Here is a 13,837-nt window from a genome sequence, read left to right as displayed (position 1 = left end):
AAATAGGTTAACATGCAAAAATTAATGGAAGACAATTGGAATTACTGTACAAAAGAGAAAATGAAGATAAATGATAAGATTGTGTTTAAAAGCTGCCACAAGTGATGATAAACTACTCAGAGAACCAGCCAGAAGAAAGAAAAAAGTCATTACTCATAGTAACAGCCACACGTTCCTTAGACTTTTTTTATCCACAAAGCTTCAAGGTACCCAGTCTAAAGAAATTGTGTGATAATAAAGTCAAGAATGACTCCAGGCAACCCAGCCATGGGGAATTGGATTGAATTCACTATCAATTATCTTTTTTAAAAACTGTGCTCATCTCATTATAGTTGGGTGCAATTTTTACTTTCTGCTAGAATGTATTTTCAACCTTACAATTTTTAATGAAGAATAAAACCAACATTCAATTGTAAATCTAGACCTTGAAATTACTTGCTATATGAAACCACATTGTTTTACCTAGCTTTCTCTCTCTCGCTTAATACCTATGATGAGAGGGGATGATATACTGAATTTGTTTTTCTTGTTGTGAAAGTAAGTTCATGTTCGTTGTAAAAAAAATTTTTTTTAATACAGAGAAGCAAAATGAAGATGTGTTCTCATTCAGAGAGAACCACTTTTAATGCATTTTAAAGAAAAAAGCAAAGAGGCATGGATAGATGTTTGTTTCTTAACAGAAATGTGATATATTCTACTAACTAATTTTAACTAGATTTCTTATTTAATAATATAACATTTAATAAAAGGAATATCTTCCTAATTGTTCAATATTCTTCTAAAATACCATAACGTTTTCAATGACTGCATAGTATTCCCTTCTGTATGATTTTTTCTATAGTTTACTAGTAAGTCTCCCACTATTAGATCGTTAGTTGTTTACAGATTCTCACTATTAGAAATTATATATGTTTCGAGGGAGGTTTTGGTGATGGGGAGCAATAATCAGCTACAATGTATATCGACAAAATAAAATTTAGAAAAAAAAATTAAAAATTAAAAAAAATAAATAAATAAAAATAAATAAATAAATAAATAAATAAATAAATAAAAAAGAAATTATATATGTTTCATATAAATCTATCCATATAAATACAGTCATCCCTCCATATCGGTAAGAGATTGGTTCCAGGAACCCCCCAAACAGATACCAAAAAATCCATGGACACCCAAGTGCCTTATGGCATAGCATTTGCATATAACCTACACACATCCTCTCATATACTTTAAATCATCACTAGATTACTTATAATATCTAATGCAATCTAAATGCTATGTAAATAGTTATAATACCATATCTTTAAAATTCGTATTATTTTTGTTGTTGTACCATTACTTTTAATTTTTTTTTCCTGAATATTTTCCATCCATGGTTGGTTAAATTTGTTGATGAGGAGCCCATGGATAGAGAGGGCCAACTATACATTTACAGAGATAGGTGTTGGTACAGCTAGATCTGTGATTAGGCAAAATACATATTATAAACTATGTATAGCATATTATGTTTTCTGAAAACAGTTACATAATTGTATAAACAAATATAATGAAAGAATATGCACAAAATTTGCATAATAGCTATCTCTGGTGGAATTGAGGGAAATTTTTATTTTTTTACCGTTACGATCATTTTTATTTTCTAATTACATGTATCACTTGTATAATAAAAAGGAAATAAAATTAGAAAATTTGAAATCTATATATGCAATATTATTATAGGTTTGTATCCCATCCAAAAAAATGCATAGGAAAAATAGTACAAGAATTTATGCAAAATATTGACAATGATTGTCCCTGACTGAAAGGATTATAGGTGTTTTTTATTCTTTATGTTTCACTCATGATATCTCTATATAGCAATTTATCATTCGTGATAAAAAAAAATTGTATAAGATAAAAATTGCTTTGTAAGTGAGATGGGATACATTCCAAAGCCAACCAACAGAAAACATTTGGTGTTAAAATTCACTGGCTCTTGGGTTTTTCTAAGCCACAGCTGATCAGGAGCTAATTAAGTGACTATGTATATGGCCTATGTTTTATTTTCTCACCCTTATAAGCAGTTTAGTATGCAGCAGGATCTCCAGAGAGGATGGGGCCAGAGGGCTGTTGGCATAAAGACAGAAGCTTCTAAATTAAACCTGCAGCCAGGAAAGGCTTCTTTGCCTTGGGCCCGGGCACAAGCTGGGGTGAGTGCCCAGTTCCGAATGTACAAAGCATACACTTAGCAGCCTTGCGGGGCATGCCCACAGACATGACCAGCCTGGTCATGAGAAAACAGGGACACTTTTCTGTTAAAGTAGCTACCTTGCTGCTGAAAATTCACTTCACAATGTGGTGCATTTAAGACCTCTGCAAACAAGGCATTTGTTTCTGACAGTTTCAAGGGGAGCTGTATTGTGATCCCCATCCCCTGCTTACAAGATCTACCTCCCAGAGGTACAGGAAATGGGACGTGGTGGTGCAGAGCCAGGTGAGGAGCAATGGAGGAGCAAGGTGATGGGACAAGGGAGAAAGGCAAGGTAGAGGGGTGGTTTTCCTGCCCCGGTAGCACTACAGAGGAGGAAGAGGATGTGCTGATGTCATTGTGGGATGAAGCTGAAATTGTCAGAGCAACATGTCATCATTGCAGAATAGTTGCCCAATTTGCTAATTCGAATAACAGCTGTCCTTAGTGAGTCACTACTAGAGGCCCAACACTGTGTTAAACACTCTACCTGCTGTGATTCATTTAATCCTCATAAGAGCCTTGTGAGGAAGACACTATTTTTCCCAATTTAAAATTAGGAAACTGAGGCACAGAGAAACTAGGTATCTTTATTTATAAGGTTGAAATATGTGGGACATATTTATACTAAAAAAAATTATTCATTGTTTATCTGAAATTCACATTGAACTGGGCATTTTGTACTTTTTTTCTGCTAAATCTGGCAATCCTATTTGTTTGTCACTCAAGAAATACTAGTTGGGTGCCTATTGCGTGGGAATCCCAGTCCCTGGCCATGCGGCTGTCTAGAGTTGGAGTGGGGATTGGGCCCAGGGTTGTCTGGTTCCAAAGCCACCCTTATGCAGGATAGAGGAAGATAAAAAGAAAGCACTTCCTTCCAGAAGAGAAGTTAAAACAAGTACAAATAATGAATGCAAGATCTGATAGGGAAGGCCTACATGGGCATGTGGCCCACACATATAATTTGTCTGGCCTGAACATGTTCCCTTAAAAACCAGAATTGAAAGCCTGCAGGTGGGGCATGTCACCTCCAGCTCCCCAGAGCCCTTAGCTGCTGTCACTCATTTCCCTGGCCTGCCTGACCCCTGCAGGCATTGGAGTTCTCACCTCTGTTTTAATGCTATGGAGAATGAGAGGTGTCGTTAACTGGTATAAAGTGATGGGGCAGTACAAAGGTGAGAAAGATACTTTCCAGCTGGGGGCCCCAAGGAGACAGCAAGGGGAAAGGAGGATTTTGATTCATCTCCTTTCCATTTGTTTCCCTGTGTATTGCTAGAAATATGCAGTAAGTAGATGTGATTTGTGCATTCATTCAACAAGTATTTACTGAGCATCTACTATGTTCCAGGCACTGTTCTAGGTGCTGGAGGTATAGTGATGAACAAGATAGGCAGGGTCCCTGCGTCCAGTGATTTTACATTCTGGTGTGACAGAGACAGATAATTAACAAATTGTCAAGTAGTGAAAAGATAATTAACCAATTTTCAATTAGTGAGAAGTATTATGAAGAAAAGAAAGAGAAAGGGGATAGAGAATGGTTGTAAGGAGAGCATTCTTATGTAGGTTTTATAAGGGTACTTCAAAAAATTTGTTGAAAAATAGAATTAAAAGGTAATATGAATGTTTCCATGAATTTTTTGAAGTACCCTTGTAAGTAAGGCTCTCTGAGGTTGGGACATGAACAGAAAGAGCAAAGTGAAGGAGTGAGTCATGTGAAAAAGAGGATAAAGGGCTTTCCTGGCAGGAAGTACAGCAAGTGCAAAGGCACTGAGGCAGGAGTGGACTTAGTGTATACGAGGAGCAGCTAGGAAGCCATGTGGCAGGAGCAGAGTGAGATCAGAAAGGTTGAGGAAGTAGAGAGTCAGGTCATGGAGGGCCTTGCAAAGCATGGTAAGACAGTGTTTAAGTGCAGTGGAAAAGACATAATAAATAGTACCTACTTCCGGGAGTTAGTGTCAATGAATCTTAAATCAATTTTCCATGTAAAGTGCTAACATAGTTACATAATAAGCTCCATATATGTGGCTACTCTTATTATTCAATGTTCAGTAAATATTTCTATAGAATAAGCCAAATTAACATATAAGCTATAGATTTAATAGTCAATCAAGGAATAATAGTTGTTAAGGAAAGCTATTTGTCCCACTGCAATATATGTTTTTCATTTGAAATATGAGCTCTGCCTTCAAATGACGAGACTTGTGCACTGCGGCCCTTTGCATGAGCCAGCTTCTTTAGCAGTTCTTGTCATCATTACCGCCACCTCTCCCGTCACCACCCCACCCCCAGGAAAACTCCTTTACATGCTCGCTTGTCACTGTAATTCTGACTTCCCCTGGTCACCTTCCACAGATAAAACTGTGAAGCTGTGGAAAGTCAGTGAGCGTGACAAGAGGCCCGAAGGCTACAATCTGAAAGATGAAGAGGGCCGGCTCCGGGATCCTGCCACCATCACGACCCTGCGGGTGAGTGCAAGCCCCCTTGGCCACCAGCGCTGGGGGAAGGTCTCCTAAGGTTGGCCATGTGCTGGCTGCTGCTGGTGGTCATAACTATGATGTGTGAGTGAAGGAGGTTCACAGAGACTCAACCTCCCTTGTCTCCCCAGTCTCTGGTAGCAGATGGTTGAGCGGGAAGGTTTCCAAGCCCTGGTGACCACATATCCGTGCTTTTCCTTTTGTCCCTGAGGACTTGCCCACATGGCAACGGCTGTATGTTACTATATTCTTAGCCTCTGTCTGTTCACATTATCTAAACTGTCTTGAGAACCTTCTATACTCAAGGCACAGAGGATGAGACTACCCACATGGAAAGTTGTAGTATTGTGATTAAGAACAGAAACTCCAGAATCCAACAGGCCTGTGTTCAAATTCTGCCACTTACCAGAACCTCACATACTCAGTTAACCTTTGTGAATTTTACTCATGCAAGTTATTTTTAGTTTCTTCATCTACAGAATGGTTTACATAATACCTACTGTGCGTGGACTCATGGCGAAGAAATGCAAGGCAGATGGAAAGCCCTTCTTCTGTGGCTGGTTCTCAATACATGACCTTAGTCAGAGTAGTTTTCTTCCTGCCCTCCAGAAATGCATGGTCTGGTAAGAAAAGAGGATTTGTGAGACTAATATGCAAATGATTATGACACTAAATAGAGTAAGGTCAATAGATTGAGAAAGAGTATCAGAGAGTTTGCAGCTTGAACAGAGGAAGAAGAAATTATGTTTGGTTCTGGGAGGCCAGGAAAGGGCTCATATGGAAGTGGTATTAAAAATGTATTTTTGAAAGTAGACTTTTAAGGGAAGACACTCTAGAGTAGGTTGAAGTGGTTCAGGACTGATGATGAGTTTAGTTTTCAACATGTTAATGTGAACTGCAAAGCAGGCACGTGTTGGGACCAGCCCTAGCCCCAGGAGACTTTTAAAACTGTGTAAAATATGCACTTTCAGACACCAGCTGAAAACCAAAACTGAGAAGAGAGACAGGGAAGTATATGTGGGGAAAAGAGGTTCTTGCCCTAGGTTTAAAGGCAGAAATGAAAATTAGGTGGTCATCGTGTGCATAATTAGCCCACTTATTGATTTGTTCATTCATTCATTTCTTCATCAGTTTATTCAGTAGATGCTTTTTGAACACAGACTCTTTGCTGGCCATAGTGCTAGGCGTTTACCCAGTTTACTAGGTGTTTACCCAGTGCTAATGGCACCTGGTCTTCAGGTGAGCACTTGGTTTCGTCTCATCAGCCTGTGCCTTCAACCCTGGGTAACTACCATGCAAGTCTACCTTTTCAGACTGGGTGGGAGAAGCATAAACCCACCGTTGGTGCTCTAAATGTGCAGAGGTTTTGGAGACTGGAGAGTAGATCAGTAAAGAGTGTGAACATTGAGTCAGTCTGGTTTGGGTTAGAATTCTGGCTCTATTACTTTTCAGCTCGTGGCCTTGGGCATATCACTCGAAGCCTTTGTGCCTCCAATATCTCACCTGTATAACTGGGATGACAGTAGTCACTACTTCCTGGGATTGTTCTGGGGATTCATTAAGATATTGTGTGTAATAAAGAGCTGAGCCTGTGTGGTGTCTGGCTCACAGAAAGCACTCAATAACATTAGTTCCCTGCTGCTGTTCTAGTATTACTAACATCATCATCATCATCATCATCATCATCATCATCATCATCATCATCATCATCATCATCATCATGGCTATTATTACCTCCTACTGATAGTAGGCCTATATATATGAAAAAGTTCATATTTTTTTATGTTGTCATATTCACTCTACAAGCCACTCGCTGATATCTACTAAGTGGCCAGCACTGTGCTGACAATACAACAGGAATAAGACTATCTTTCACCCCTCAGGACGTTGCGTTGCAGTCCTCTAGAAAAAACAAATGGATTAGGTGCCACTGCAGAGTTTATACCATGAACTTCCACCCTGACTTTATCTTACCTATGTTTGCCATGTGGATGTAACTTCTCAGGTGCCATCTGAAGTTCCCACTATGGATTCCTATTGTTCGTGGCATCCTGTGGGTGGGAGTTCATGTATCTGTGCTTAATCCCTTAAAGAATCCCATGCCTGTGATAAAGAGGAGAGAAGGCCTATTTAAGTTTCCACTAGAGCAGAGATCCCCAGCACAGCAAGACAGGGATGCTGACAAAGTAGACTTCATGTCAGACGTAGAAGGAAGCCCTGAGGTGTGACTGGGAGTTGGGAAATCCCAATTCTCGTTCTCACTTGCCTACCAACCAGCTGCACAACCCTGACTGATGAATCACATTTCTTCCCTCTGAGTTTAGTGTCTAGGCTGCCGAGTAGAGGACAGGGAAATGCAGATTCCCGAGACCCATCTCTATGGGGTGGTCCAGAGGAATCTGCATTTTTAACACCTGCCCCTGGTGGTGAAACAAAGGAGTGTGTGGTCACTGATCTCTATCATCCCAAAGGCCCCTTGGAACTGTCATCTTTATGAGCCTCTGTTATTTTTCAATCATTTAAACAGTTATTGTACCAATTTGGGAGGATAAACTTGTATCTGATCTCACCTCCTCTCCCATCCGAGACTTTCAGATATCCTGTATTTCGGTGTAAACATGCACATCCCAGCATTCTTTTGATGCAAACCCTGAAAAAGCCAGCCTCCTCTCCTTTTTGACCCCAGTAGTAGAAGGGGAAAAAAAAAAAAAGGCAACCCTGAAGACCCTAGACTTAGAACAGTGACTCCAAACAACGAATGAGCTGCCATGATATTAATCAGACTATAATTTACTAACATGCTCTGCTCTTAGAATTTTCACTGCCAGCAATTGCATCTTCCCCTTCCCTGCACTATGATTACCTCTCACTTATTTCCATAGTTTCCAGTTCCACGTGGGTCTTGAGAATGAGAACATTTAATAATACCTGACAGCTAATTAATCCTCACTGTGTAATGAACCTGTACTCTTTCGGTGCTGAGAGGCTCAGATTTTCAAGGCAAAAATGTGACTTTTTTTTTTCATGGAAGATAGCCTTTCACACCCAGTCACTTGTTATCCAAAGAGCCTATGAGAAGCACTTTCATGAAAACTCTATTCTCTATTCAGTATCATCACATTCAAAGTAATAATCATGACGGTAATTAAATAGCAGCTTATTGTTATAAAGTACCATCTGCATCACAAAATGTTTTCTTATCTAATCCCTTGATTCATCTTCAGAACAGCCACTGAAGAGGGCAGGACAGGTATTTGCAGGCGAAGGTGCGGGCATCTAGTATTTACTGAGCATTTGCTATGTTCCATGCGCTATGCTGCACTCTATCTGCGTTAGCTACCTCAAGAAGTGTAGCTCGCTGTTAAAATGTTCATGGAGCAGATGAGGCTCTAAGAGGTTAAGTAACATGCTCAAGATCATGCAGAGCTGTGAATCAAACCTTCATCTACTTTGTTGTGAAACCTGGGCCCTTAAATTTGATTCAGGCTCAGAGAGAGAAAGTGACTTGCCCAAAGTCCATCAACTGGTTATTCCAGGGCTGAGGCTAAAAACCAGCAGCTATTGCTCTTAAACTTAGACACATACATTTGGGCATTTGAAATGATTTTTTAAATAACTTAGTGCCATTATTATTCCATGTCAGGGGATCTGTCTCTCTCTCTCTCTCTCTTACACACACACACACACACACACACACACACACACACACACTGTATTTTATTCCATGTCAGGGGATCTGTCTCTCTCTCTCTCTCTCTCTTACACACACACACACACACACACACACACTGTATTTTATTCCATGTCAGGGGATCTGTCTCTCTCTCTCTCTCTCTTACACACACACACACACACACACACACACACACACACACTGTATTTCCAGATCCCTGACCTCAGCATGGAGAAACAAAGACCTGGAAGTCTTATGCAGTTCCACTTAGCAAGATCCTTCGTGCCCTTCTTTCCCAACCTCCCAATACCCAGGGGCAACCGTCCCTCGGAGCCCTTTCTAGGCAACAGGAACTCATTGTTCAAGTGACTTAATCAGCCAGGGATGGGAGCTGGGTGGTGAGAAATTACACTTAGCATACTTCTCCCAGCAGAATGAGCCCAGAGGTATTATTTTCCTCATTATGGTTGGCTGCCAGTACCCTGGGAACCTAGACCAGGTTGAAATTTGCTTTTGAACCTGTTATAGAATTGAGAATGTGTGAGCTCCCAAGCTGTGACTTGTCATAAACTCCCCCAAAGTGAAAAAGATGTAATGAGTTCAAGTTTGCTAACGGATTTTATCCAAACACCCCTTACAGCTAATAGAAATAACAATGATGATGATGATGATGATAGCCACTGTTTGTTGAGTGCTTGCTATATGCCAGGAGCTGGATTTTATACGTCCTAACATTTAGTCCTCACAGTAACTCTGTCAGGTAGGGCCTGTTATTCTCTCCAGATCTGCTGGAGCCATAGCCTCTCACTTCATTTCAGTTTCTGCTCCAGTGCCACCAGTCAGAGAGGCTTTTCTTGAATATCCTGTGGAAGACAGCACACTCATGTCTTCCCATTCACTCTGTGTCCTTACCTTGCCCTTTTTTTCTTAGCTCTTATCACGGCCTAAAATGTCATATGTTCATCGCCTGCCTCCCTCCACCACCAGTGAAATGTAAGCTCCATGGAAGCAGGGATTGTGCTTGGTTCTGTCCTGCAGCTCCAGCACCTAGAACAAGGCACAGCACATGGTAGGCGCTCAGTACATACTTGTCAAATGAATGAATTACACAGAAATAGAAACTGAGATTTGGAGTAGGCAAGAGGTTTGCCCAAAATCTCATGGCTGGAAAACGGCTGAGCTGAGTTTCAAACCTCATTTGTCTGACTCCAAACCGGATGATTTTCATTCTTATTCTCCACAGCTTCTACCTTCTAAGACAATATTCATTCATGACCATAGAGCAGAGGAATTTTATTATTGACTTGTGCCTCTCTGAATTCTTTGTCAAAGCTTTCTTAACATGTGGACTTGATTTGTGGGGAGTGGAGGGCAGGGGTGAGGGCTGCAAAGGGTTTTCTGCTACAAGGTGGGTACACAAGGGACACACTGGGTGTTAGGGAACAGATTAAGCGACATCATGTTTTTACACTCGTGTCTCCTACTTAGGACTGCCTCTGTCCTCCTCTCAGCTCAGGACACACACATTCTTTTGGCTCTCCAGAACTGATCTTTTTCTGCTTAAAATGGCCCTGATGTGTGCAAATCCTACTGGTGGCAATTTAGACACCCCCTTACCACCATCTAAGACACCCTGGCAAATTGGCATATGCATTTACCAGCTCTGACTACCAAAGGCAGACTCCTTGAGGATTATTGCTAACAGGTCCTGAGGTTAGACAGGTTGACTAAAAAGACTAGCCCGTTTTCCTAAAAGAGAGACTCCTTCCTAAAAGAGATCTCTTTAGTGAAACAATCAATTTGACTACCTGATCTGTTTCCTAGAGAGCTATAAAATAGACCACTGGTTTAAATTTACTAATAATAGCAACTACATTTACTCAACCCTTCTTAGTGACAGGCTTGGGGCTGAGCAGTTTCATAATCCTATGATTTAGGCCTTCTGCCCATTTTAGAGATGTGTAAACAGAGGCTCAGAGAGGTAAGTGCCGGCTTAAGGCCTTGCAAATAGTAAGCCAGTAAGCCACAAAGTCAAGAATGGAGCACAGGTCTGTCTGATCCCAGAGTGCCTGTCCTTCACCATTATGCAGGACTATTTATGGCATAGCCATGGATTTAGATAGTAGTGAAGATGAGAGCATCTGACATATAGGACTTTTTGATGTATTTTTTTTATCCTATTTATTGGGTGCCTGCTATGTGCCAGGCACTGTACTAAGCACATACTCCAAAGGGGATCTTACAAAGATGTATGAAGCACACTCTCTTGTCCTCAAGGGGCAGGGAGGAGACACATTGCAAAAGTCTGTAGATGATATTAATTTAAGCAGTGGTTGTCAAGTACAGTGTGCCTCATGGTCACTGGAATGCATTTTAGAACCCAGTTACTGGCCTTAATACTAGGTATGCCAGTGTTTCACCTGAGGGTTTTCCAGATTGGAGGTTTAGGAGATTGGAGTTGGACTCTAACAAAACCCCTCCTGGAAAATCCCCAGGGGATTCTGGTGCAGGTGGTCCCTGGACCATACTTTGAGAAATACTGGATGAGGGCAAGTGTCCTAAGAAAAGCACAGAAGACTGCCTTGGCAGTTTAGACCAGGCACAGAAGGGAGGAGATGCCAGATCAGGAAAGGGTTTTCCAGGTGTGTCTGGAGGAGAAGTCAGGCTCTCCTGCAGGGGGTCTTATCTGATGCTCCCAAGGATACTGGGAGGCAAGCAGGACATGCACTGCTGTTTCCTTCTTTCTAGTGCTGAGGGTGTGATCACCCCCTTTATAAAAGGGAACAACTGAGGCTCTGGGAGCCTGGCTCCCATCCAGGGTCACACAGCTAGAAAGTGGCAGAACTGAGAATCAAGCACTTTCTGTCTGTCCAGAGCATTTGGGCTTTCTTGCTGCCTCTTGGTGACCATGTGGTGATACTCACTCCAGGAGGAGGAGTAACCCCAGGCCAGTTTCAGGAGAAATTATCGGTGAGTCAGGATCAGCCTTCACTGCCCCAGATTTTAGTTTTGGGTTTATGCTTTCATAACTGAGTCCTCTTAGGATACAGATACAGCCTTCCTCTAACCATTTTTAATTTTTTAGACTTCATTTTGTGATTTATTGCTGCTCTGGGGGCTTCATATCCAATCCTTTTATGGTTTCATTTTTCCTTTCCCTGTATTTGTTGCAAATAACAACGTAGTGTTTAGCTACCGCAGTGAAAAATCAATCAAGCCTGTTCCATATTCACAGGCTTGCAACGGCCCCCGATGGCCCCGTGGATTAGATTAACTTTGTGAATGTGTCACTCTGGTGTGGGTAATTTCTCAACCTTCGCTCCATTCTTTTCCTCCTGCCTTGGCGGGTGGATATTGAGATCTCCTATTGATTGACTGCCCCAAAAGTGAATGCTGGCATGTGATGTGTGTAAGCCAGCGGGACGCACATACTCTGTGTTTATGAAAATAAATAATAATTTCTGTTATCGTTATTGATTGCCATCATTATCTGATTGTATCTCTCTGTGTCATGGGGTTCTGGTGACGGGAGCACAAAGCACTCCACAGGAACCTCAGGCACTATCCTCACAGACAAGCCTGTCTTTTGACATGCGTTGCCTTTTGGGGATGAGGGTTGTAGATGTTCCTATTCTGCTCGTTGGCTTATTTCTTTGGCTAATATTCAGGGAGACAAAAAGGAAAAAATTTAATTGGAACTGTAAGAGCAGTAACATCTGTTGAGCATTTGCTGTGTTCCAGGAATACTTTGCACACATTGGCTAATTTAATCTTTCAAATAAACCTATAATGTAGGTACTGATATTATCCTCATCTTAGAGATATGATACCTGAAGCCAGAGAGGGTAAGGAACTGGCCTAATGTCAGACAGCTAGTAATTGATAGAGCTTGAACTTGAATTCATGTCTTTATGATTCCAAAGCCCATGCTGCTATCCTGCCTCTTATATTAAAATAGAATGCCTGGTGTATGCATCTGAATATACAGTGTAAGCCAGAATACATAGGAGTAAGCAGGGTCTGGAGAATAACTTGTAGAGGGACTGTAGAAATTGCTGGTGCCTTAGGCATAGGTGGGTTTCCATTTTGTTTGGGGGAAGGCGTGGCAGACAGGGTACATGGAACTAGGTCATGGCTTACTAAGCCTGGATAAGACTCTGGGAACATCTTAATCACCCCCAGCCAAATGACTCAGAATCTCCAGGAATAGGGCCAAGGAATCTACCCATATTTCTCAGCTGTGTCCCAGGCAATTCTGAAGATCAGCTGAGTTTGAGAGCCATTGGTATAATGACTTCTAAGGTCCACTACAAAGTGGAGATTTTCTGAGTCTGACTTTTTAAGTCCTTGCTTTTTCCTCTTCCCTCTTCCAACCTCAAGGTTCTTTATAGATTAATCTGAGGGAAACATTATTATCAAAACGTGGTTGCCTTTACACTAAGTGAGTCATGTAATTTAGAGTGAGCTTCCGTGAGCCACTCTGGCTAAGGGTGAGTGTGAGCTGTTGATGTCTTTTATTTATTCTGTTTATTTATTTATTTATTTTTGTTGTTGATGTCTTTTATAACTCAAGTTCTTTCCCCCTCTGACTCCTGGTCAAGTCATAGGAGCAGCCTACCTAGTGGCCCGTGTGCTATACCAGTAACAATACCGCAGATATTTATTAAATATGTACTATGCACCGTCCCATTGTACCCTGACAGCAGCCCTGTGGAGTGAGTACTGTTGTTACCCCATTTTATGGATGGGAACATTTAATTCAGCGAGCTGAAGTGAGCTACAAAGGGGCAGAGTCATATTTATGACCAGGTTCAGTCTGACTTCCAAGTCTGTACTCTTTACACAGTGTTATAGAGTCTCCAGGAAAGGGCTCAATCTCTGACCAGATTTCCATGATCAAGTGTAAATGGAAATGTACGTTCTTGCAGAGGTCAGGCTGATAAAATAACTTGCTGAAGTGTCTAGAATAATGCCTTGTCATCAATACATGCTCTGTGTATGTTATTACCTTTCTCCTCTCCCTTCCCATCTTGTCTTTCACCTGGAGACGAGGTGTTTCAGGAAAGCCTGATGAATACATTGAAAAGTTCAAAGTAGTATTACATATAAGGACCAGCAATCCATTGTGCTTTATTTTGAATGTGTGCTTGTACGAGCTCTCCTACACTGCCATGGGTTCAGACTATAAAATATTTCCTTTCATCTCAAAGTTACCTTTGTTATGCTGCAGTTGCCATGTAGTAATTAGATCCAACGTAAGTGTAAATATAAGCAGAATCCTATACCTGTTTTAGGAACTTGTTCTCTTTGCCTCTAGCTCCCAAATCCTTTGGAAGGTGTCCGACCTCTTGAATGTGATAGGAACTAGTTGTCCACCAGTGTCAGGAAAAGAAAAGTATCATATTACAGAAGAAAATCTGGATGTTTCTATGGCCTTGGGTGCCATTTATCTTGAAATTCCGTGGT

General features: G+C 41.2%; 1 protein-coding gene across 2 annotated transcripts in view; it reads left to right on the top strand.

Moving 5' to 3' along the window:
- Positions 1–13,837, top strand: part of PPP2R2B (protein phosphatase 2 regulatory subunit Bbeta) — a 437,349-nt gene that overhangs the window by 347,672 nt on the left and 75,840 nt on the right. For both annotated transcript variants that reach the window (XM_063087040.1, XM_063087039.1), the window contains exon 5: positions 4,577–4,689. In XM_063087040.1, coding sequence (XP_062943110.1) covers positions 4,577–4,689 — 113 coding nt within the window. The remainder of the gene's footprint in view (positions 1–4,576; positions 4,690–13,837) is intronic.

Source organism: Cynocephalus volans, chromosome 2, assembly GCF_027409185.1.
Source record: "Cynocephalus volans isolate mCynVol1 chromosome 2, mCynVol1.pri, whole genome shotgun sequence".
Lineage (NCBI taxonomy): Eukaryota > Metazoa > Chordata > Mammalia > Dermoptera > Cynocephalidae > Cynocephalus > Cynocephalus volans.
Note: the sequence above shows the minus strand (reverse complement) of the source record. Positions and strands in the feature narration are given on the sequence as shown.